Source organism: Filicampus tigris, chromosome 2 (genome assembly GCF_054856515.1).
Source record: "Filicampus tigris isolate MCC_2025a chromosome 2, RoL_Ftig_1.0, whole genome shotgun sequence".
In the NCBI taxonomy this organism is placed as follows: domain Eukaryota; kingdom Metazoa; phylum Chordata; class Actinopteri; order Syngnathiformes; family Syngnathidae; genus Filicampus; species Filicampus tigris.
This window is the reverse complement of record NC_141218.1, coordinates 38,337,999-38,360,346: the sequence shown is the minus strand read 5'-3', so window position 1 is coordinate 38,360,346 and position 22,348 is coordinate 38,337,999. Positions and strand designations below refer to the sequence as shown.

At 38.9% G+C, this 22,348-nt stretch overlaps 1 protein-coding gene and 1 long non-coding RNA gene across 10 annotated transcripts in view; one reads left to right on the top strand and one right to left on the bottom strand.

Moving 5' to 3' along the window:
• Positions 1-603: 603 nt before the first annotated feature.
• Positions 604-11,704, bottom strand: LOC147152387 (uncharacterized). Of its 5 annotated transcripts, XR_015085776.1 has the most exons (9): positions 11,134-11,704; positions 10,347-10,432; positions 8,529-10,104; positions 7,669-7,705; positions 2,401-6,728; positions 1,998-2,136; positions 1,717-1,818; positions 1,422-1,563; positions 606-1,170 (listed from the first exon to the last, which is right to left on the bottom strand). It is a non-coding gene; the product is annotated as an uncharacterized LOC147152387 (long non-coding RNA). The 5 variants fall into 5 exon arrangements; XR_015085774.1 differs by having other exon boundaries at positions 604-1,170; positions 2,401-10,104; positions 11,134-11,308; positions 11,373-11,704; XR_015085773.1 differs by having other exon boundaries at positions 605-1,170; positions 2,401-2,475; positions 3,436-10,104.
• Positions 11,705-17,187: 5,483 nt separating this feature from the next.
• slc7a11 (solute carrier family 7 member 11) overlaps positions 17,188-22,348 on the top strand; it is a 105,523-nt gene continuing 100,362 nt past the window's right edge. For all 5 annotated transcript variants that reach the window (XR_015085770.1, XR_015085771.1, XM_086024119.1 and 2 more), the window contains exon 1: positions 17,188-17,559. Coding sequence is in view for 3 of the 5 variants with exons in the window: in XM_086024119.1 (XP_085880245.1) it covers positions 17,301-17,559 (259 nt within the window). In the remaining 2 variants the exon portion in view is untranslated. The remainder of the gene's footprint in view (positions 17,560-22,348) is intronic.

Below are 22,348 nucleotides of genomic sequence, written 5' to 3'. Positions count from 1 at the left end.
CGGCAGTTGTGGTTGCCAGAATAATACTGTAAAAAATACGGCAGACTGTAAAACACATTACAGAATAACCTGTAAATTTTACAGTATAAAACTGTAATCCTCTACAAAAATTGACATGATAAACTGGTAAATTCAACACAATTTTGCAGCTAAATTAACACAACTATGCCTTTTATTCAAGACATTTTTCCCGTATAATTTACATGCAGCAGTTGCTTATTTTACATCTAATCCCATTCAATTTCACTGAAAAAAACCAGACGCAATACATTATTAAACAGTAAAAGCTTCATTAAAGGTCAGTGATTTGACTGAATTATTCTGCTTATTTTATTAAAACGTTGTTTCATGCAATATAATTTGTAGAATTAATTACGATGTTTTGTTGTGAAATAAACATCTACTTACTATCATTGAATTATTTGACGAAAGTCTTCATTAAATGAGTATTACTGGTAAATATGGACATACAGTCAAACTGACAATGTCTAACCAAGATTTTCATCTGTAATGTTTACTGTTAAAACTAAAACCACCAAAAGAAAAATTAATGGGACACAGATAAAAAGTAGACCGCTTCTATACTTGATGATTACATTTAAACTGCCGTGAGTTTTTGTTTGACTTTTACCAGAAATGGGAATAAAACTGTGACCTGTGGTATGCAGCAACTTAAAAAATATACAATACCAATTTGTCATTTCAAACCCCAATTTTATTTATTTTACTAAAAAACAAATACACGTGCAACAAGACTGTCACAATATCTTCATCTGTAACATAGTAATGAAATCTTAATGCAAGTCTTTTTGTCCATCTCAGGGGGGGGGGGGGTCATTTTGACACTTGGTGTCGACTGAAAATGACATTACAGTTGCTCAGGTAAGAACCAATCATGACTCAGCTTCAGAAAACATGTGAGCTGTGATTGGTTGTTACCTGAGCAACTGGGATGACATCTTCAGTCGACAGAAAGTGACAAAATGGCCACCCCCTGAATTGGCTAAAAAACGGTGGATCTTACTGCTTAATTTATATTCCACAAATGTAATATTAATCAGTATGCCGTGTTTAAGTAACCTTGGATCAAATTGAGGGCTCGGGTTCATGTGTAGACGGGCACAGCTGCTCTTCTCCACTTCCATGCCATCTATGTTGATGGAGAAGTATCTAGGGAGGAAGAAAAACAAATAGATGAATAAAATACAGATTTAAAGACACACACAGAAATTCACAAAACACACACATCAACACTGACAGACTGACTAACAGATGCACTAAAACTCTGCACATTCATAAACAATCAAACTAACAACCTTTTAAAGATGTTAATCTAGAATGTTTATCATTAAAGTTTAAAGAATGAACCTACCCCCAAAAAATGACTGAGACATCACCCCAGAGGTCAGACCATGACTTACCTGAGTCCAAATTCAGATGTCGCGCCACTCGTGATCAGATAGGTCTTGGATCAAGGTGAGGACTGTGGGGTTCAAGTGTAGACGGGAAGTCCTGTTCTTTTCTACTTTGATGCCCTTCTCAGGATTTATGGAGAAAAAGCACCTTGGGGAAATGGAATAGCAACAGACAAAATGTTTTAATGATAAAGTGACTTCCAAAACAACTATAAAATATCACATCAAGTTTCTTTTTATTTGTTTGTAGTTAACATTCAATACACAGTAAATGTTGGTTGACGAATCCAAAATGACACACCTCTGCAGGAACTCTAGGGTGGATGCCAGCTTGGATGGATAATGGATGTTGAAATTGAAGTAGCTTCCAAACATCACCGTGTGGAAGTAAAACAGGATTGCCCTAAAAAAGAGGGAATCACACACAAATGAAACAAATGGTTATGCACCTGAAACTTTTCTGGGCTCGGACAGTCAGACAGACTCAGACACACATTCACAGGATATAGTTCACAACAAAAACAAGAACCAAGAATTCATCCAGACCTAAAAAGAAAACAGACCAACAAAGTGTTAACTTACCACAGACAATGATGGTAGGGGTCAAAGGGAGCTTGTCCATCTGGACTTCCTGTGCCAGACAGGTGTCCTCCACATTAGAAAGCATCATCGCTTCAGTTTCTTCAAAATAGGCCATCAGCAGCAGGACCATTTCTTTTACCTATGAAAACAGGTAACAACCTCAAAAAGTTCCAGTTCTGGATGGCTTGGCCAGAAAGCTTTGGACCCTCATTGACAGTACATGGCTTTGTCAGCACACCGGACCCTTTGTACTTGAACTGAGTGATTCGGCAATTCAGATGTGTATATGTAAACCACTTATTTTTCTTGATGAAATATTTCAAATATGTCGTGACCCAAACAAGGCGGGAGACCCGGCTGACAAACATGAAAGAGATTTCAAAGCATTGAACACAGGGTTTACCTTAATGCCTTTGACGCCCTCCCCGTCTCCAGATGCGAGATCATTGATGGCTGAATTGTACGTTTCAGGAGTGCGCTGTGGACCACAGACATTGGGATCATTTTCAAACTCACTTCGTGTAGTTTCACAGTATCTACAAAAATACTTTGAACAATGAAAATTCTCTGTAAACCCCCCAATGACATGTGACCCAAGGTTGTCACCTGCAATGCTCCTTTAATGGTTTTCCCGCCCACAGAGATTCCATTCTCCTCCAGATCTTTCAAATCATCTAACATTTCTGAGAAAATCTTAGCACAGCCAAACCGTTTTAGGTCCTTCTCTCCGCACAACAACACAAGGGACATGACGTCTGTATTTGACCGCACATGAGCAGGCAAATTTGCCACAGATAGACAGCGATGACTTTTTTTTTTTTAGCAGAGACAAGAGGATTCACGATTTCAAATGCATCCTGATACAAAATTAGCTTCAGGCAACCTGGATTTTCTAGGTAGAACTTGTTTGACTTAAAGGTTTGTCCCTATACATATCGTTTATGTTTTCCACCGAACATCCTCTGTGTTTGCGTGACATATGAGCAGTGAAAGACGATTTCTTGGTGAACACGTTTTTACAACCAATTACGGGACATGATATAGTTCGCCCTTCAACTATGTGCCCTTTCAAATGTTGTAGCAGCTCTTTTACAGTCTGAAAATGGCGCGCGCATAGCGAAACGGCACATTTCAAATCTGTGACAACTGCTCTGCTGTGCGTCGGTTCGTGCACATAGTGTAAGCGGTAGAAATGAGCTTTGAAAGCGGTATACGTGCGAAATTACCGTTAGCAGTCGACGCTAACACACTGGAAAACACAACGTGGTTCATTTCTATGAACGCGGCAATGCATAACATAGTCTCTCAATGTTAGCAGTGATTTGCTACAAAAATGGCATGTAATCATGTTAAAGCTTGAATGCGCGGTTAAGATAGCTACTCACAAGGTGCAAAAGACCAGAGTACTATGACTAGTAGCTAAAGTCAGTTATCTTACCGCTCCTTGTCTCTGCTCATCCACGTCGCGGCTCCTCTTTCACCTTGCTGTCCTCTCCTCGTCTTCCACGCTCCTCCGTCGATTTCCGAATTCCCGCTGGTTTTCTGCTACTCCGTCGTCTCGTCTTCCCTGCTATTGCGTTGTCTCGCGCTGTCTTAACTACGACTGTGTCGTGTCTTCTCCCGCGTCGTGTTCGTCCCTATATTTCTACTCTTCACCTCTTTTTGTCGCTAGTTGTAACTTTTTTGTGTCTTGCTGCTCCTGGCTAGTATTTCTGCTTTGGGTCAACTGCTCCCGCGTTAAGCAAACACCCTCCAATGACAGAAGAGTTCACAAACGGTGGCGCTCTGTGATTGGGACTTGCAATTTGAAATTCTAACAAGAATGATCGAAATCATCTACACACAGACCTTAATTTACGGCAGAAAAGTGTTTTGTAGGGCGAGGGTAGGCTGTATAAAAATAAACTCATTTTTCTTGACCAATTATGTATCCTATAGTATGGTGCTGCTTTTTCTAACCACACACTGTATTTATAATGTAAAACTAAACTAACATTACCTGATAAAAAATATATATATATTGTAACCTTACTATAATATGATACAAAAATAGGGAACTGATTAACACATAAGAGCTGTCAATCTAATGTCAAAATATAGGCAATTTTTTACCATGATTACTACAGTTCTACTAGCTGTAGGTCTCAGTTCTAAACATGTTTATATTGAGTCTCAACTTTTTCATGTTATCATAATTACAAATTTAACTGGAAATCACAATATAGGAATTTGTAAAATGGTATACAATTAATTTCCGTTCTTTAAACCAATCCATATTGTAATTTTAACTGTATTGCATTGGTTCAAGTATTACAAGTTTTTGATGTATATTATACAGTAATATGTCAATTCTACAAGGAAATACGATCATTTTCACATACACTAACTGTAAAAATAACAATTATTAATTGTTCTTTCTTTTACAATATATTGCTTTAAAATATACACTTTTGGTCCCCTTCCTCAGTCAACGTCTCTTTTGGTAAAGTCTTGACAGCTCCGTTTGAGGGATGTCCATTGGGGGTATGTTCTCCTTCTCAGCCTCCTCGAACACCGACAGCTTCTGCTGAGGGCAATCCGTTGTAAAAACGTGGTCAGCGGTCACCCTTGGTTCCACCGTGAGGTTTACGTCAGCCACGTTCACTGCAGTTTCTTCACAATCATTATTGCCTTGGTTGCCGATTATCTGTGTCAGAGGTTTGCAGGTGGTGGGCGTTTGTCTCGACCTTTTAACCCCAGGACCACTCACCATCGGCTGACCCTTTTGGGGTCCCACTGGTGCCCATACCGTTTCTATGCGTCTGGATGTCTGTCGGGTTACTGGCATTGTGGATGTTGTTTTTTTTTTCTCGAGCCACAGGTTGTTATGGGTTGGTTTGGAGATCTGCTGTCTTATAACTACCGAAAGGGGTTGTGGATGACACGCCTCCTCGCCATAGGCGTGGTTTTCTCGTTAGAGAGAGAGCAAGCGAGAGATGGACGGGGGCGTGGTTAATTGAAGGACATTGATGTACCCACCGTATGAATTTGTATGCGGCTTGAGGTGGAAAAGTTCAGAAATAACCCAATATGACAGAACTGTGGCCCCTTTCACTGAAACAATATATTGTGTAGGTTTTACTTCCTGCTCTGATAAATTAGATGAACTCTCATCACAATTTTTAAAATATCAGGATTCTGTATTCAAACATTTGTGTTCGTAAAAGTATGCGTTTGTCTGCTTAAAATTGTGATAGTCATATCAATGCGTGTTAAACATGTGAATCATTGAGCCAACCGTTCAAAGCTTTCAACTTTTATGAATTAATTCAAACTGTGGACTCTGGGGGACAGGAGGATGTTGGCCAAGCTGTCATCAATGCTGGACAACCCGGACCACCGCCTCCAGGGCACCCTAACAGCACTCCACAGCTCCTTCAGTGACAGACTGTTACACCCTCGCTGTGCAAAGGAGAGATTCTGCCGTTCCTTCTTGCCTGCTGCTGTCAGACTCTTTAACAAGAACATTGTGTAGTCTCTACAAACTGGCGGACATTAGTGCAATTGTGCAGTCCTGCACCTGAGCTCATATCGTGCAATACCCAACATTCCCCACTACTGTAATACCGTGCAATACTCAACATTCCCCACTACTGTTAGTCTAGTTTTATTTTTATCCAATGCTGTTCTTTACATTCATCATCATTACAGCACTGCAGCACTGTCACTTACTTAGAGTATTTTTGCTCTGTACTCTGTACAGGCCAAAATGAGTGTTCCTCATACTTTTTATGTAGATGTATGTTGGTGTGTATATACATGTGTATATACACGTTACTGCGTATATTTACATAGGTTTGATCCTGAATGTTTGCCGTCAATGTTATACATTAATGGCTACATTATGCCGCCGTCCCTGTGTGACCTACATCTTTGCTGCTGTAACACTGAAAGCTTCCCCACTGTGGGATCAATAAAGGCATTCTTATCTTATCTTAAACAACAACATTGATAATGGCATTCACTTCATTCAAAGCTTTTGACTTTTATGGATTCACTTCAAATAATGTTGATCATGACATTCACTTAATTTAATCTGCATACTCACATTGTATAGTTGGTTAGCTTAAAAACAACATTTAAGTTGACATGACTTCATAAACTTATCTTGATACCGTCATTTTTCTCAATATGTGGTTTCTTTTTTTTTAAGGACCCAGCTCTTACCCAAACAATTGAGTGAGACAGGGCATCATTTAAAAACAAACAAACAAATAAAACTTTCAAATCGGTTTGTGTGTAAGAACTGTATACATTTGACAGTCACTCTCATGTGAAACACATGCTAGGTTCAAATGAAATGAAAGATACTCTTCCTTACATGTCGGATCATCTTTTACCGCCTCACAACAATGTATAACAATGTACCCCGATTTTAAATATCTCAACAAATTAACAAAGTCAGGCCCTGTTGGACTTGGTATTCATCACTCAAGCAGCTGGTGGGGGCAGATTGGTGAGAGGATGGATAGCTCGGGGTGTCTCTGATTTTGCATGTAACTTTACTCCTTGTAGTTTGATTTCTCATCCTTCCTGCTAAGGTGGATGTGAGGAGGTCATAAAAAAAAAAGATAAGGCAGCTTGAACACTTCAGTATGTGGGGTCTTACTCATGCACGTACTGATTCACTGGTGAGGAACTTGTATTTCATGATGTCTGTACATGAATGTACAAATACAACAGAGCTGCAGGCTGAAACAAGAAACAGTATATTGTATAGGTTTTACCTCCTGCTATGATTAATGAGTTTGTATCAATCTCACGCAATGATTTTAAAATACAAGGATTCTAAACAAACATTTATGCTAGTAAAAGTACCCACTAAATTAACAGGTCGATGTTTAAACACTGGGTACGTAAGAAAACATGGTCAACAATAACAGATGATCAAATACACAATATAATTAGTCCATACATTAATTGCATTATTAATAAAGGTAGAGGTTCATCAATGATGATGATTAATGATAACGTTTTTCAATGTTGAAACTGACCAATTTGGAAAAAACGTATGTAAGTAATTAAATATGAGTCTTCACATTAATTGCATTAATAAGAATGATAGGGATTCATCAGGTAAATGTGAATTTAAGGAATGAGACTGACCAATTTGTAAAAAAAAAAAAGAAGTTATGTAGGTGATTAAATTTAAGACTACAAAATAATTGCATTCATAAGAATGATAGGGATTCATCAGGTAAATGTTAATGATAACGACCTAATTTTAAACGTTGAGGCTGACCATTTTGTAAAAAACCTCATGTAGGTGTTTAAATATGAGTCTACACAATAATTGTGTTAATAATAAAGAAGGTCAACATTAGTCAATGTAAAAGTTTTTAAACATTGAAGCTGAACAATTTGTAAAAAACCTTATGTAGGTGTTTAAATATGATTTTAAATAAATGAATGAATTTTTGAATGAAATATTATTTCCACAATAATGGTTTAAACTCTCCCTGACACGTCTGCATTAATGGCTACTGACGTTTGGAGGTTCATAAGCAGACCATTTGGGTATGTTCTTCTTAGGAGTTTTTTTACTTTTTTAAAGTTACAAAAAAACACACCAAGTTACATTGTACGCTCTGTTTACAGACAAGCTAGTGATTGGAGTCCCTTTGTCACTTACCTAATATGTAGGGAACTTGTTCCACCTCAGTACTGTTCTGAAAAGAAAAAGTATACATATTAATCATTAAGAATGTTTAAAAAGTGAATTTATTATTATTCTAGACTAGTTGCCCCTCACCGATCCTAAATGGACACGCATTTTGATACACAAAGCTTCTCAAGAAATCGCCGGTAAGCAACCGTTTATCTACATTCCTCTGGTTGACTCCCCCGACTGTCATTCTCACAAGTGCACACACACACACAATCGCACGCGCACACCTACACACGCACACGTAACCCCTCAAGGCATCCCCTTAAGGGAGGACTGCATACACACACACACACACACACATGCCCTCAAAAGATTGTTGCTAGCTGTGCTTTTTATCAGAGTTTGAGCTACACTGTATTTACTAACTCTACATGGATTGAAATCACTCTCATTGAAGAACACAGCTCAAACATTTACAAGTCATATAGTTACAATATGTGCTATGTGCATATGATCTAACTTGGAGAACTTGTATGTTTACAAATACGTCATACCAAATTATTGTATATAAAAAATATAGAGATATATAGATGGCATAACTTAATGTCCTATTTGGCATAGTTACATCTGAAACAGGTATAATGATTTCACAGATTGTTATTCAGGAATGCATGGACGGCTAAAATCCTAAAACAAATAGATAATAACATAACCTAGTGTTATTCATGAATGTATGGATAGCTAAAATCCTAAAACAATAGCTAATGACAACATGTACAAGTGTTATTCATGCGCGTTCAGTTAAATGTAAAACAAGATCACATTTAGATGACATAAACTCTGTTGGTCATGAAACTAGGGGAAGTATTTTAAAGTTTACTTACTGTCCATTTTTTATGGTCTGCTTGTCTCTGAGTTTCTTTGAGATGGTGCTCCACTGAGATTCTTCTTCTCGTGCCACTCCATTCATATCGTTCATACCTCTCTGCATTTGACTCTTAATTTACGATTTGAAAGGTCATGGAATATTGAGTTTTCTCACCCATCCTGACGAGATAAAAAATCTGTATAGGACTACACCCCCACATTTTTCCAAGGCTAACTTCCTAATCAACAACGTGATGAACAAAGCACCACTTTGTAAGACTTATGATACGCACACACATTTCTGGGGAGCCCATAGACACCTGAGTGAGGCCCTTCTGCCTGCATTTTAAGGAGGTATGCATACATCCAAAAAAAGGAGGGGTGGAGTGGGTGAGAGCCGTTTGTGTTTGAAACTTTGGTATGAGAATTAAATAGAGGCCTTTTCTGAAACCATCTTAACTCTCCAGCCTGTGTTGCCTTAATTGTAAACTAACCTGATGATTGTATGGGAAATGTCCTAACATGTTGTATTAGAAAAGGAACTTTAATTGGCATCCACTCTTTGAAACCATCATTTTTTATTCCTTGTAAAGGTCAGGGGTTATTTGGGAGTTTGAGAAAGATTTTGAAACGGCTGGGAGTTGGTAATATAAAATGAATGGTTGTGAAGCAGGTTAAGGGCTACGCATCACCTATACACAAACGCATATACATAAACGCACCCACATCTACATACACTACACTCATACACACACATAACCCCCCCACACATACACACACAAATACACGCATGCACGCGCACCTAAGAGAACGTTGTCTGTCTGTATTTTAGGGAGTCTTGAGTCGTGGAGTGGGGGGAGAGACGTTTGTGTCGTGGTATGTAAAGAGACCTGCGCTTAGACTTTCCAACCTGTGTTGCCTTAATTGTAAACTAACCTGATAATTGTATGAAAGATGCTCTAACAAGCTGTATCCGAACAACAAGGGTTGCTCTTCTCAGTTATTAAAAAACATAGTCAAGCATGTACACTGATGTACAGGTGTTCAGGTGTTTCATAGGTACATGTGTAGATGACATGGTATTTTGCAGTTAGACTTTACACAACTATGTTGTCTTAATTGTATGGAAGATGCCCTAACAAGGTGTATTACAAAAATAAGGGTTGCTATTCTCAATCAAAAAAACAAAGAATCATTCACAATGTTGTACAAGTGTAGTTCAGGTGTTTCATAGTCAAATGTGAAGAGGACGTGGTATTACTCCAATGATTCAGTGGGTGGGTGTTGTCTTCTTTCCAAATAAATCCTTGACTTTTGATCCACAGCCTTTATGAATAGAAATACACGTTCCCTCAATCATGATGCCTTCATGAAGATCTGTTTTACTTTCTGTTTACACCCAAGTGTATGGTAGCGCCCCATAGATGAGGGGAGGGTCTAAAAACATGTCTGAACAAGCCTGGACATCTACCCCAGGCTATACAATGAGTTTCATGTTACAGGAAGTATGATCTCATCCATGCCCATATTTGTGAAAGATACATCCAGAACCCCAAATGTGACTGAGGCAAGTGCTTCTTCTTTCGCTGTGTCCTGCAAAAAAAGCACACAGGACTAGTTATTGAATGTGGTCTTCTTTTGGAGGAGGAAGGGAGGGAAATTGCTAAGATTTTAAAGATTTTATACACAGTACTCTTGGTTGACAATGTCTTTTATAGCTCATCCAAGGGGATTTTTTTTAACTGTGTTGGGGAAAATAATTATAATTTAAATGAAATATGAAATACATAAACATGATTTATCAATAAACTGATATCAATGTTTCTTTTACTTACAAGGCAAGTATTGTAAACTTCAGTGGAGTGAGGAGAACTGGCAGGCCTTTGAGGACAACTGTCTGAAGTGCTGTCACATCAGGTGACTGAAATTACAAAGAACAGATACAAGTCAAGAACTTTGTAGCATTTTGCGAATTAAGGAGAATATGCGTTGTGTCCTGTATTTCTTGACTTACTGTATTAGGTCCCAACATTTGAGTGATATGCAAAGTACGTGAAACAGGCCTATAGTAATGAACCTTCAACAAACGCAACATTAATCAGAATGCCTTGTTTCAACTAGTGGGTCTGCAAAGAACACATTCTTGAAAAAAAAATGGGTAGACTTCCTCTTTAATATTGAGATTGATACTATAAAAGTAATGTCAAAGTAAATAAGTACATTTGTTTTAGGTGCGGCGGCACTAAATTGCCCCTGGGTGTGATTGTGAGTGCGGATGTTTGTCTATGTGTGCCCTGCGATTGGCTGGCAATCAATTCAGGGAACTAAAACAGCGTTTAATTTAGCGACGTACTCGTCGCAAAATAGTGCGACCTTTGGCTCCAACGGTTAATTGGAATTTCGCAATTATTTTCACAATGAGAAAACATTAACGGTAGCTTTTGTGTGCCTGTCCATACAGTGTATGCGACGAAGTGACTTTTGTGGAGTCCGGCGCCATTATTGCTGAGTACATCACGTATTTATGCCACTTAAGCCCTTGGTGGTGACACGCACTAACGTGAAACCACAACAAAGAGAGCAACAACAACACCTTGGCGGTTCATAAAATAGTTTACTTACCAAGTAACACTGGTTCAGATGAAAGGGTCCTCTTCCAGTTTACAGGTTCCATTAAATTCCACTGTGGATTTTCCAATGAGTTGAGAGAGGCACGCGTACGTCCTTACGAAATGGTGCAGGTCTGTGCATGTCTTGAAGAACCCGCAAAGGACCCTGGGACAATAACTTGTTCTATCTAATTTAAGTGGACTCAGTTAAATTAAGTTAAGCATGTTCCCCAACCCAAAAGTTCTACTTACTTATTTAAAATGAGTGTTCATAACAAGTTGATGATTTTTGAGTTAGGTTCACTAATAATTTTCTATTAATTTGAATTTTTGTTTTAACAGTGTAGCACAACACACAGGAGAGGACACAGACGACAGACAAAAAGTGCAAAATGAGTGAAATGATAGCAGTCCGGTACGAGAGGCAAAAGTAGGAAACGGTGGGAGTGCTAGGGCAAATAGATCGCTAACATGACTGAAACTAGATAACGAGGCAGACAAGTAATAAATGGACTGCAGCAGGACAAAGGTCAAGTACAGTCTGAACTACTGTCGGTGTCTGCGAGTTGCAGTTTGGCCCATGCGCGTCCCCCTCACAGTTCAGAGATCGTGGGTTCGATCCCGGCTCCGGCCTCCCTGTGTGGAGTTTGCATGTTCTCCCCGTGCCTGCGTGGGTTTTCTCTGGGTACTCCGGTTTCCTCCCACATTCCAAAAACATGTATGGTAAGTTGATTGGACTGTCTAAATTGCCCCTAGGTGTGATTGTGGGTGCGGATGTTTGTCTCTGTGTGCCCTGCGATTGGATGGCAACCAATTCAGGGTGTCCCCCGCCCACTGCCCAAAGACAGCTGGGATAGGCTCCAGCACGCCCGCGACCCTTGTGAGGATAAGCGGTATGGATAAAACAGCAAAACAAATATTTATTATAAATTTGATAACTATTCTAGCAGAATTCCATTTCCACAAATCCAAATTTAGTCACTCAAAACTTCTCTTTGTCATTTTCAAGGCAGAAACCAGACAGTATATAAATTCTATTCTGGATTCAAATATATAAAAGCGATTAAAACTGTTGCTTTATGTTATTTATTTAGAATTTTTTTTAAAAATGCCCCTGGCTCTTCTTTTTTTCTTTTCTCTGTTTATTATGTATGTACTAATAACTGTGTTTGGTCTGTTAATGTTAATAAAGTTTATTAAAAAAACCAAAAAACTCTTGTACCCTTATGTCCTTCATTTTCGTGTTCCCGCGGAAGTTACGAGTATGTAGGGCACAGGTGTCAAACCTAAGGCCCAGGGGCCAGATCCGGCCCGCGTCATTTTATGTGGCCCGCGAAGGCAAATCATGTGTGTTGACTTGACATTTCTTTGAAATTCTATTTGTTACCAATGCTTCCTTTAAAATACATTGAAAAATAATTAACAAACTAAAACAAACTATTAACTCATTCACTGCCATTGAGGGATTTGCTCGTACTTTCACAGTCCATCCATCCAATCCCAGGAAATTATTTATATATTTTTTTTCTATTTTTTCAAACGTTAGGGTAAAAGAGGGTCTGAAAATGTCTGGCAGTGAATGAGTTAACTGGCTTCTGATTTCAAAACTAGCTATCCATCAATTTGTTGTGAATTAGGCGATCATACATTTACATGGGTTCACAGTCATAACGGCTCTCCGAGTGATATCAGAACTATGATGTGGCCCGTGACAAAAATGAGTTTGACACCCCTGAGGGTCTTTCAATTCTGGGAAGTGCTCTGTGGCCCCGCCCCCTTTGCGCCCTTGTTCCGCACTTCGGCTGAGCCCGTATCCATGGCCCGTAAACCGAAGCATATTACCCACAATTCATTGCGGATTTTACCAAAATAGCATGAATTTGACGAGATCCCGTGGAATCCCTGTGCCTGTGCCGAAAAAAATTCTCTTCAAATGTAAATAACGAATGATTACAAAGTTTATCATTCATATAGGTGGAATTTAATCAATGTTTTTAAAGTCACCATTTAACCGTTACAGTTTACCAATGTATTTTGTCCTAGTGTATCTGCTGTACTTAGAACCTTGTGCTCATGTGCCACATAGCCGTAAATAGTCCCAATGATAGAGCCATAGCTCCCATCGACTGGAAGACCAAGCCGAATTTTACTTCACTACTACTTTGCTGAAGTTTTAATATAATTTTAAACAGCAAAATTGACTAAACAAAACCCGTACCGTCATACTCGCTGACGCAGGTGCCTACGTCGATGACGTCACACGAAGTGTCCCAATTCTGCAATTTGTGTACACCTGTAACCTTTGTGCACTTCGACTACGTGTGCACTTCAGCAAAGACTGTAGGGTGCAAGTGTGGGTATTGGGATTGGGCGATAGACGCCTGCTAGCAATTACATGCGCATGAGACTGACAACGCCAAAGTATTAAGAAGGAATCAAAGACGGCGAACGGAAAAGGCAGCATTCATCCATTCATACGGCGCACCGCATCACAAGGCACACTGTCGGTTTTTGAGAAAAAAAACCAATTAATTACGCCTGAGGGTAAAAAAAATACAGTACTTACTTTCGGGTCAACAATCCAGTCTTGAGTTGAACTTTATAATAAGCATCCAAATCTCCAAGCAAACACAATTTCCTGTGCTCTCACCCGCCTGTCTATGACTATTCTCATAGTCCACTAAAAACTTAGTAAACTAATCTCAATATTTACATTCAACAACATACCAGCCTCTGCAATGAAAAGGCGAAGTAGCCCAATCGGGCCCGTGCACCGCGTCATCACGACGTAATCATGCACCATTATGGGAGCTGCTTTGAATGAGCGTACGTCAAAGGCTGTGTATTTGTTGATTCAAAAAATGCAAGAAATTGGCAGGGCTTTACAAGGATGAATTAGACAGTGAAGCCAGAGACCGATATCTTGCAAAAGTAGACATTATAAATGGTTTGGATCCCTACAGAATTCCCAATACTGACTGGAGCTACGAACTGGACCTACTTCCTCCTTTGTGTGCGCATATTTTCGCGTACCTTGTGTGTAGTGTGAGTGCCTACATTTAAACATTCTAAATCCTTAGCCTCTCATGTACAATTTACAAATCGATAGGTGCAGGACTTGCAGATGATGAAGGCCGCGAACAATAACCACACTGTAATTTGGACTAAGGTACGTGCTGTGTGTTTGCTTGTGACCCGTCCACTTAAGCTACACAAACAAACATACTTATTTCCTTTTTAACAGTGTATGTGATCATTAATCATTCCTTTCTTTCCTTTTACCTCACTCACTGAGTGCATGCACGTATGTGACTAAAAGAGAGAAAGCAAGCGGATTCTAAACTTTTTTTAACTTAGCGCTATGAAAATGTACGGAGCATACTCTCGCCCAAGACAGAAGGTTGTTTATGGTGAAAAGTTTTCATCTTACAGCTGATAACCAAGCCATCCAACAATGTTTTGACATGTCCTTAAAACCTCGGTTCCCTCTGTCTTCCGCCAATCAGGAAATCTATAAAAACTCAGTCCCTTGTTATATTTTCTCCCTTCGTGATCGAGGGTGGCATTGCTGCATCCCCTAACACAGCAACGGTTCACCATGTTTATATATTTCGGCCATCTAAATCAAGCGAGAAACACAGCGAGTTCGTCTTGCGTGGAACAACAGTGGTCACGTCACCTCCAGTGCGCTCCAAATATGGCGGTTACCCCGGTAGCGATGTCAGCGATGACGTGCCATCGTGCCATGCACCGGCCCTATAGGGTATGCGCGGCTTGTCGCTACCTCAACGCTCAAGTGGACCTCGATGAGGGGAAGAATCTCCTGGCAGCTTTTCGTTTTCAAAATAAAGGTTCACATCAAAAGTTCCCGTTTGGTCGTCTCTGACAGAAAAATATAGTTACATATAAATATATATTTCAAGGTGTATATGGTTATAGGTTTACAGCAATGGTTATAGGGTATAGAAATGAACAAGTTGAAGGAAGGCTTAAATGAGCTTGTGCTAACTTTTTAATGTAGGAGAAAGCGAGGTTGTCAAAATAACCTTGGCCTTTTGTCTCTTTTTACTGTAGGCTATAATGTTAGACTGTTAGGTTTTATATTTTTTTTCTGCTCAGCAGAATTCAACTTGTCTGGCAAGGCTAATTGAACACAATAAGACAATATGAACCACATAAATGTCTGTACACCTGTGTTTTTTTTTCTCAATGTTTGTGACCATTTGGACTGCCCCTAAATGGTGACATTGTGCCCTTAAAATTTGAGACAGTGCAAATAAAAAAATCCTCTACTCATGCATGTGTGACCCGGGAATTTGTTGTTTCATTATTATTGTTGATTATTCTTTGCTACACTGCTTTCTAACACCGTCTGCAAACTTGAGTCTTTTGTCATTAATAAGGTGAAAATGAGTGAAAATGTGACTATCGCTGGGATTGCGCAGAACTCTCGTGCCTCCAAATTCATCACTTAGTTTTTTAGGAGACAAAAAGCCTTTGCATGAGCAAAGAAAGCAAGTGTGGACTGATCAGTAGTATAGATAAGTGGATGTTGTCAACCCAAGTCCAGCAATATTTACTTTGCTACTTGATTTACAGCGTATGCCCCTGAATTTTCGATGCATGAAGTCAGACAAAGCACTTTATTAAACCATAAAACACACATCCACAGCTTGAGAACCCACACTATCTTCCCTCAGATGTAGTGCGGAGTTTCCCTCCATGTTCCCTCTGCATTTCCGTGCGCTCCTCATTCATACCCCTTTCAAGTTGTTGCTCTAGCAGTTCCTGTTCACTGCCAAAGACATACATGTGATGTTGTTTGTTGTAATAAAGATTAACTCTTGACAAATAAATTGGAAAAGGACATTGAAAAAAAATATTGCAACTCATATATATTGCAATAATTACATTATTTTCCTTAATCGTTCATCTCTATTCACAATCATGTGTTTTATAGTTTAGGTTCAATTTTATATTCTGTTAGAGTAAACTCAGCTATGAGCATACCATACTTTTGTGATTTGCAATATTTGGAATTATTTGGCCGGCTTATGGTTTGGACATTGAAAAGCCGAAAAACACACCTTGCAACATTAGATTTTTGTTGCACCCATTATTCACAGTTATGTTTTTCAGACTAATGTATCACTTTGATCAGTTTATTCTTGTCTGCTCTTGACATAATTCGTATTAATATACAGTACCTGTACAGGTACAGAAGAAATGGTAAATTAAATTACTGTGTGTTTACAAATTTGAACAGATAACAGGTGAACACTAAAGTTAATTTTAACTCCTGGTTTAAGTATATTACTAATTGTGGAAATCCAACCTGGCCAGGGGTGCGATGGCCATCAAGAATTTGGGGAAAAGGTGGTGATTTTCCTGAACGGCCGGTCTATTTCCAGGTCAGTGGAACCGTGTGAAGGCTGTGCCGCCACCCCGTCACCAATTAACTTTCCGTCCTGTGACGTCCAGTGTACGCTCCCAAGTTGACAATTACGTTCAGTCGTGTGATGGCTGCCGTTCTGCATTAACTGTCCAAGCCCCCGTCAGCACCTAACCCCCCAACACCGCAGCGCCAGCCCCCACCTCCGATCTGACAAATAATTTTCGGTGCGTGCCGGAAGAGTATTCCCGGGCCCAATTTTGGTCCCAGTATATTCCTGTTTACAGCTATCAGTAGCCGAGAAAGCAACACATTTCTACGGAAGGAAGATGGCTTTAACGCTTAGAACAAACCTTTCTTTTTTTTTCAATTTTGTGACTTTCTCTACTTGTAATTCCATCTGACTGCCAGGACAGCTTTTTTGGGGGGCAGTGTAAAGCTGATAAAACATTTAAGAGGCAGGCATGAAAAGATAATGGAATGATAAGATGAACACACAAGGAAGAATTTGTCATTTTAATAAAGCTGAAGAGGTAAAGAGCAGGCATTAGAGGCCACACAGGGAAATAATAGCAAGTTGGCATGAATAACAATACTGTACCAGAAAAAGGAGGAGGGGAAAGTGAAAGAGAGAGAGCTGGAGGGAAGAGCCACCCCCACCCTCAGTGGAATTTATTTGTGGTTTTGTAACTGCGTGGTCACAAAGGCAGATTGGCTTTGACCTAAACTTTTTTCACTAATTCTTTAGACTGTTTCTAAAAGAGATTGCATATCTTTGGAATTGAAAGATGAATAGAAGGCCCGCCACTGAAAACCTTGGAGCAGATGCAAATGGACATAAAAGGCTTTCCAGTGAACTCTTGGCAGAGAAAGACAAAAGGGTTGAACTGGGGAAGAAGGTGACATTGCTTTCTGGGATTTCAGTCATTGTTGGGACCATCATTGGAGCTGGGATCTTCATCTCTCCAAAGGGAATCCTTCTACACTCAGGCAGCGTTGGAATGTCTCTCGTAGTGTGGATTGCATGTGGTGTGCTTTCACTGTTTGGTGAGTTTGTTGACGTCTTTAATCTTTTTCATGTTTCATGGAGAGAGCAAATATTCACTTGTGATGAACATTTGCCAGATGTGCACCTCCTGAAGTAGACAACAAAAAAAAGCTTGCCATCATAGTGCCTACACAAATTGAGCATCTAAAATTAGACCATTGTGTCACTTCATTTTTTGGTCCTACTAAAGCAAATCAAGTTCTCCATGTTTCTTGATCAACAAATTTGTTCTTTTGATTTTGGCAGAAAATCTGTATGAGAATTGAAAATTGTCTTCATTATTTAAAGATATAGCAAGCATTTGCACCAAATCAATTCATACAAATTTAACAATGCTATTTATATTTGGTTGTCACTATTTTCTATGAATTCTGATTTCAAACTCAGTTTGTTGTTAATATATTTAAATAGAATGACAGTGAAATCCAGGTATCCTGGATTTAAATCTAGCTCTCTTGTGAAAAACACTTGTGTCCGTTTTTTTCAATTTTCTTATTTTTACCTGAATGGCGTTTCCGCGTTTCAAACATCGCGTTAAAATTAAAAGTTTTTCCAAAATTGGGCATAAGTGTGTTTCACAGGACAGTTACGATATGTCAAAATTTGATGAGGTAAATACTGTATAAAAAGTAAACATACATGCTTGTCACAGTTGTAACAGCCCTTGGAGGGGAACCATAACTGCAATACAGCCCTTGGTAAAACCTGTTTGACACCCCGTCTAAATTGTATGTATATGTATATCTGAGTGTGAATGGTTGTTTTTCTTCTTGTGCCCTGCCATTCGCTGGCGACCAGGTCAGGGTGTACCCCATCTCTCACCCATAGTCAGCTGGAATAGACGTGGGTCTCAAAAATCCTGTTTTTAATCATTTACTCAACTCCAATTTATTATATTATACAGTGATACCTCGCTACTTTGCGCTTTTACTTTCGCGCCCTCAGTGCATCGCAGATTTTTTCATAAGCATTCATAAAAAATTAAAAAGGAAATAACACAGCCAGGGGCGGCACGGTGTTCGACTGGTTAGCACGTCCGCCTCACAGTTCAGAGGTCGTGGGTTCGATCCTGGCTCCGGCCTCTCTGTGTGGAGTTTGCATGTTCTCCCCGTGCCTGCATGGGTTTTCTCTGGGTGCTCCGGTTTCCTCCCACAATCTTAAAATATGCATGGTAAGTTGATTGGACTCTCTAAATTGCCCCTAGGTGTGATTGTGAGTGCGGATGTTTGTCTCTGTGTGCCCTGCGATTGGATGGCAACCAATTCAGGGTGTCCCCCGCCTACTGCCCGAAGACAGCTGGGATAGGCTCCAGCACGCCCTGCGACCCTTGTTGAGAATAAGCGGTATCGATAATGGATGGATGGATAACACCGCCATATCGGCAGCCATATTGCAGAAAGACGCATTGTTTCAAAGAAATGAGTTGACTCTGAGGCTTTGTACATACCCGCAGGCACTCATAAAAGGCGTGTGATTGGTTCCCAGCGTGAGATCGACGAATGAAAGCTCAAGTGGATTTGCTATATCCACTTGTGCATTGTATGTGAGCTGACTGGGTGCGCATCATCGCAGCCTCTCGCTAGTCTCGTCCACGCTAACAAGCGAACAGTACTTTTGAACAACGCTCTGTTCGAAAACTCATAACATTATTCAAATGTGCTGTTCGGCAGCCATGTTCACATGTTGTGAGCAGAGCGCGCTTGGCCACCCTGCAAGCACGAATGTTCTCAGCGCGACAAAGGCGATGAAACAAACAACATTATGTTCGGAAACTCCTAACGTTATTCAAATGTGCCGTTCATTTAGTCAGAGTCAAGCCGAATAAGAGGATAGTAAATAGTTGTGAGGGGAGCGCGCTGAGCCCAACACACAGGTCTTTGTCTTAAGCATCTTAAAACAGCTTACCTTAACTACAATCACGCATTGCATTTTATCCAAAGGACCATGTGAAAGAGAAAGGTAAGGTATAATTGCCTCCGGCGACCGTGCTTCTTCTTCGTTTTTAAAAGAAGTAGAAGGAGGGACCGAAGAAGAAGGGGCTGTTTTACTTTCACTTTGCACAACAACATTGATGACGATGACAAGCGTTTGGTGACATATTTTTTTCATACAGACCTACTATTTAAGTGTTGATGTTCAGCCCAATCGTGTTCCTTCAAGCCACATATGTCAAAGTCAAGGCCCTCGGGCCACATCCGGCCCGCGAGAAGGTTTTCTACAGCCCCTGGGATGATATTGCTTTATTATTAGATCCAGCCCGCAGCAAGCCGGTGTGGGTAGCAGATCTGATCGGGTCCTTCGCGCCTGCCGAAGACGTCACGCTTTAAAATATATTGTAGTTACTTCAAAGAACATGCCGTCAGACGTAGTTCAATTATCATGTTTTTATTCGTCCAAACGGCTAATAAGGGCCGCAGCCGACGCCAATACAGTACGACAACCGTTCAGTCAAAAAAGAGCAATGGCTCTCCTGTTTGTCCTTCCGCTACTCTTTTTTTTTAATTTATTTATTTTTTAAATAAATATTTTATTTATATACATTCTCGAACAGGAAAACATTTGGCATTCTTCAGAAAACATTGTATTGATATATTAAAAACAGAAAAAGAACATTTGCAAGGCTTTTTCAAAAATGTCTTACAAAAATTGCTTTGTTTAAAGACATAATATAAAGTAAAAACGAAATTTGAAGGTGACAATCATTGAGACTCTTCACATTCAAACAAAATTTCTTGTTTTGCAGTTTCCACCAAACCTTTTATCTTTTCACTTCTTTCTACCATTTGGATTAAAGATTGGAAACATTTGTTCGACTCATTTTGGAAACATTTTAGTGATGGGCACTTATTTCTCCATTTGCTGGAGTGAACATGGTATTTACCTAGTATAATTATTATATTTATCAAATTTGACAACGGGGAAATTCATCTTTGAATAAAATAATTTGTTCTTTATTAAAGGGAGTGATATTTATGATATTGTGTTTTAGCCAATCAAATAAATATTTCCAAAATAGTTTGATTACTGGATATGAGTAAAAAAGATGTTCAATAGTCTCATTGTTTGTATGACAAAAAACACATGGCTCCACATCAAACCCAAATCTCTTGCGTAAAGTCTCAGCAGCTGGATAGTAATTATGGATAATCCCGAATTGCAGCTCTTTAGTTTTTGGATGAATTGGCCACTTCATAAATTTAACATGTTTATTTGAAATTCTTAAATTTATTTCACTAGTTCTTATGTTTGTGGCTTTTCCTAGATCAAAAAAGAAGATTTCTTTGAATTTCGTTTGAATGACTTTATTTCATTTTTTATCTACAATTTTATAATGGCCACTTTGAATTTCTGGTAAAGTTATCTTCACGTCTGAATATGAAAGTGTGTTTTTAATTTGTTGAGCTAAGGGGGCTGGAATAGCACGACATATATTGCTATATTCTCCATAAGAACATTGTATTCCATACTTATTATTGAAAGAGTCAAGTGGCATAATTGATCCAGAGTTATCCATAAGGTCAGCTACAAATATGATTCCCTTGTCATACCACCTTTGTTTGAATAGAGGTTTTTTTATTTATTTTTATTGTCCTTTTGTTCCATAAGGTGGAACCATGTGGACTAAAGTTGTAGGTAAATGCCATTTTCCAGTAGTGTAACACTTGCTTATGAAAGTCAGAAACTTTTATGGGCAGTTTTGTGATTTCATAATCACATTTCAACAAAAAGTCTAATCCTCCCACTTTCTTGAATATACTTTTAGGCATATGGAACCATATGGAATAATTTTGCGATAGAAAGGCTTTCATCCAATTGATTCTAAACATTCCTATCATTGATTAAAGGTCCACTGTATTCAAACCTCCTTTTTTTACATTTTCGACTAGTTGTGACTTTCTTACATAGTGTGTTTTGTTTCTCCATATAAAGTTGTATATAATCGAGTTGGCTTTCTTGATGCTTTGAGGAGTAATAAATAGAGACTGACATGGATAGACCAGATTTGAAATGCCGTCACCCTTGGATAAAATGTTTCGCCCAAAAATGGAGAGGTCTCTAGATCTAGCCAAAGATTTAGTGTCTTTTCCATAACTTTAATTATTATTATTATAATAACTTTTGTCATTATAATTTTTATTTTCCCTCAATTTATTATTTTTTATTGTATTCAAACCCAAGTATTTTACTTTCTTTTTAACAGGAATAGACCTGATTTGGACTTCATCACAATGTGACAATGAGAGAATTTCACATTTGTTCAGATTCAAATTTAAACCAGATGCTTTGGAGAAAATGGAGATCACTTTTAATGACTTTTCAATTGTTAATTTGTCTTTTAAAAATGAAACCGTATCATCCGCAAATGGATTTATTCGAAATTCATAATACCCAAATTTAATCCCATTAATTTCTGAGTGATTAAATATGCTAATATTTGGGTACACAGAATGAACATTTTTGGTGATATCGGACAGCCTTGTCTATTGCCTCAATGAATTTTTATTTTAGGGGTCAGTCATGGGTTTAGAGAGATGTAGCTATGTCATTATAAAACATTTTGATGACTTCACAGAATTTAGCACCGAATCCAAATTTCTCTAATGTATTAATTAAAAATGTATGTTCTATAGAATCAAATGCTTTAAAGAAGTCGATGAACAGAACAAAACCTTCACTTTCAAAGTAAGATTGATAGTCCAGCATGTCTATTATTAATCTAACATTGTTATGAATATTTCGGCCTTTAATGAAAGCAGATTGATACTCTTCAACTAATTTAGCCAAACC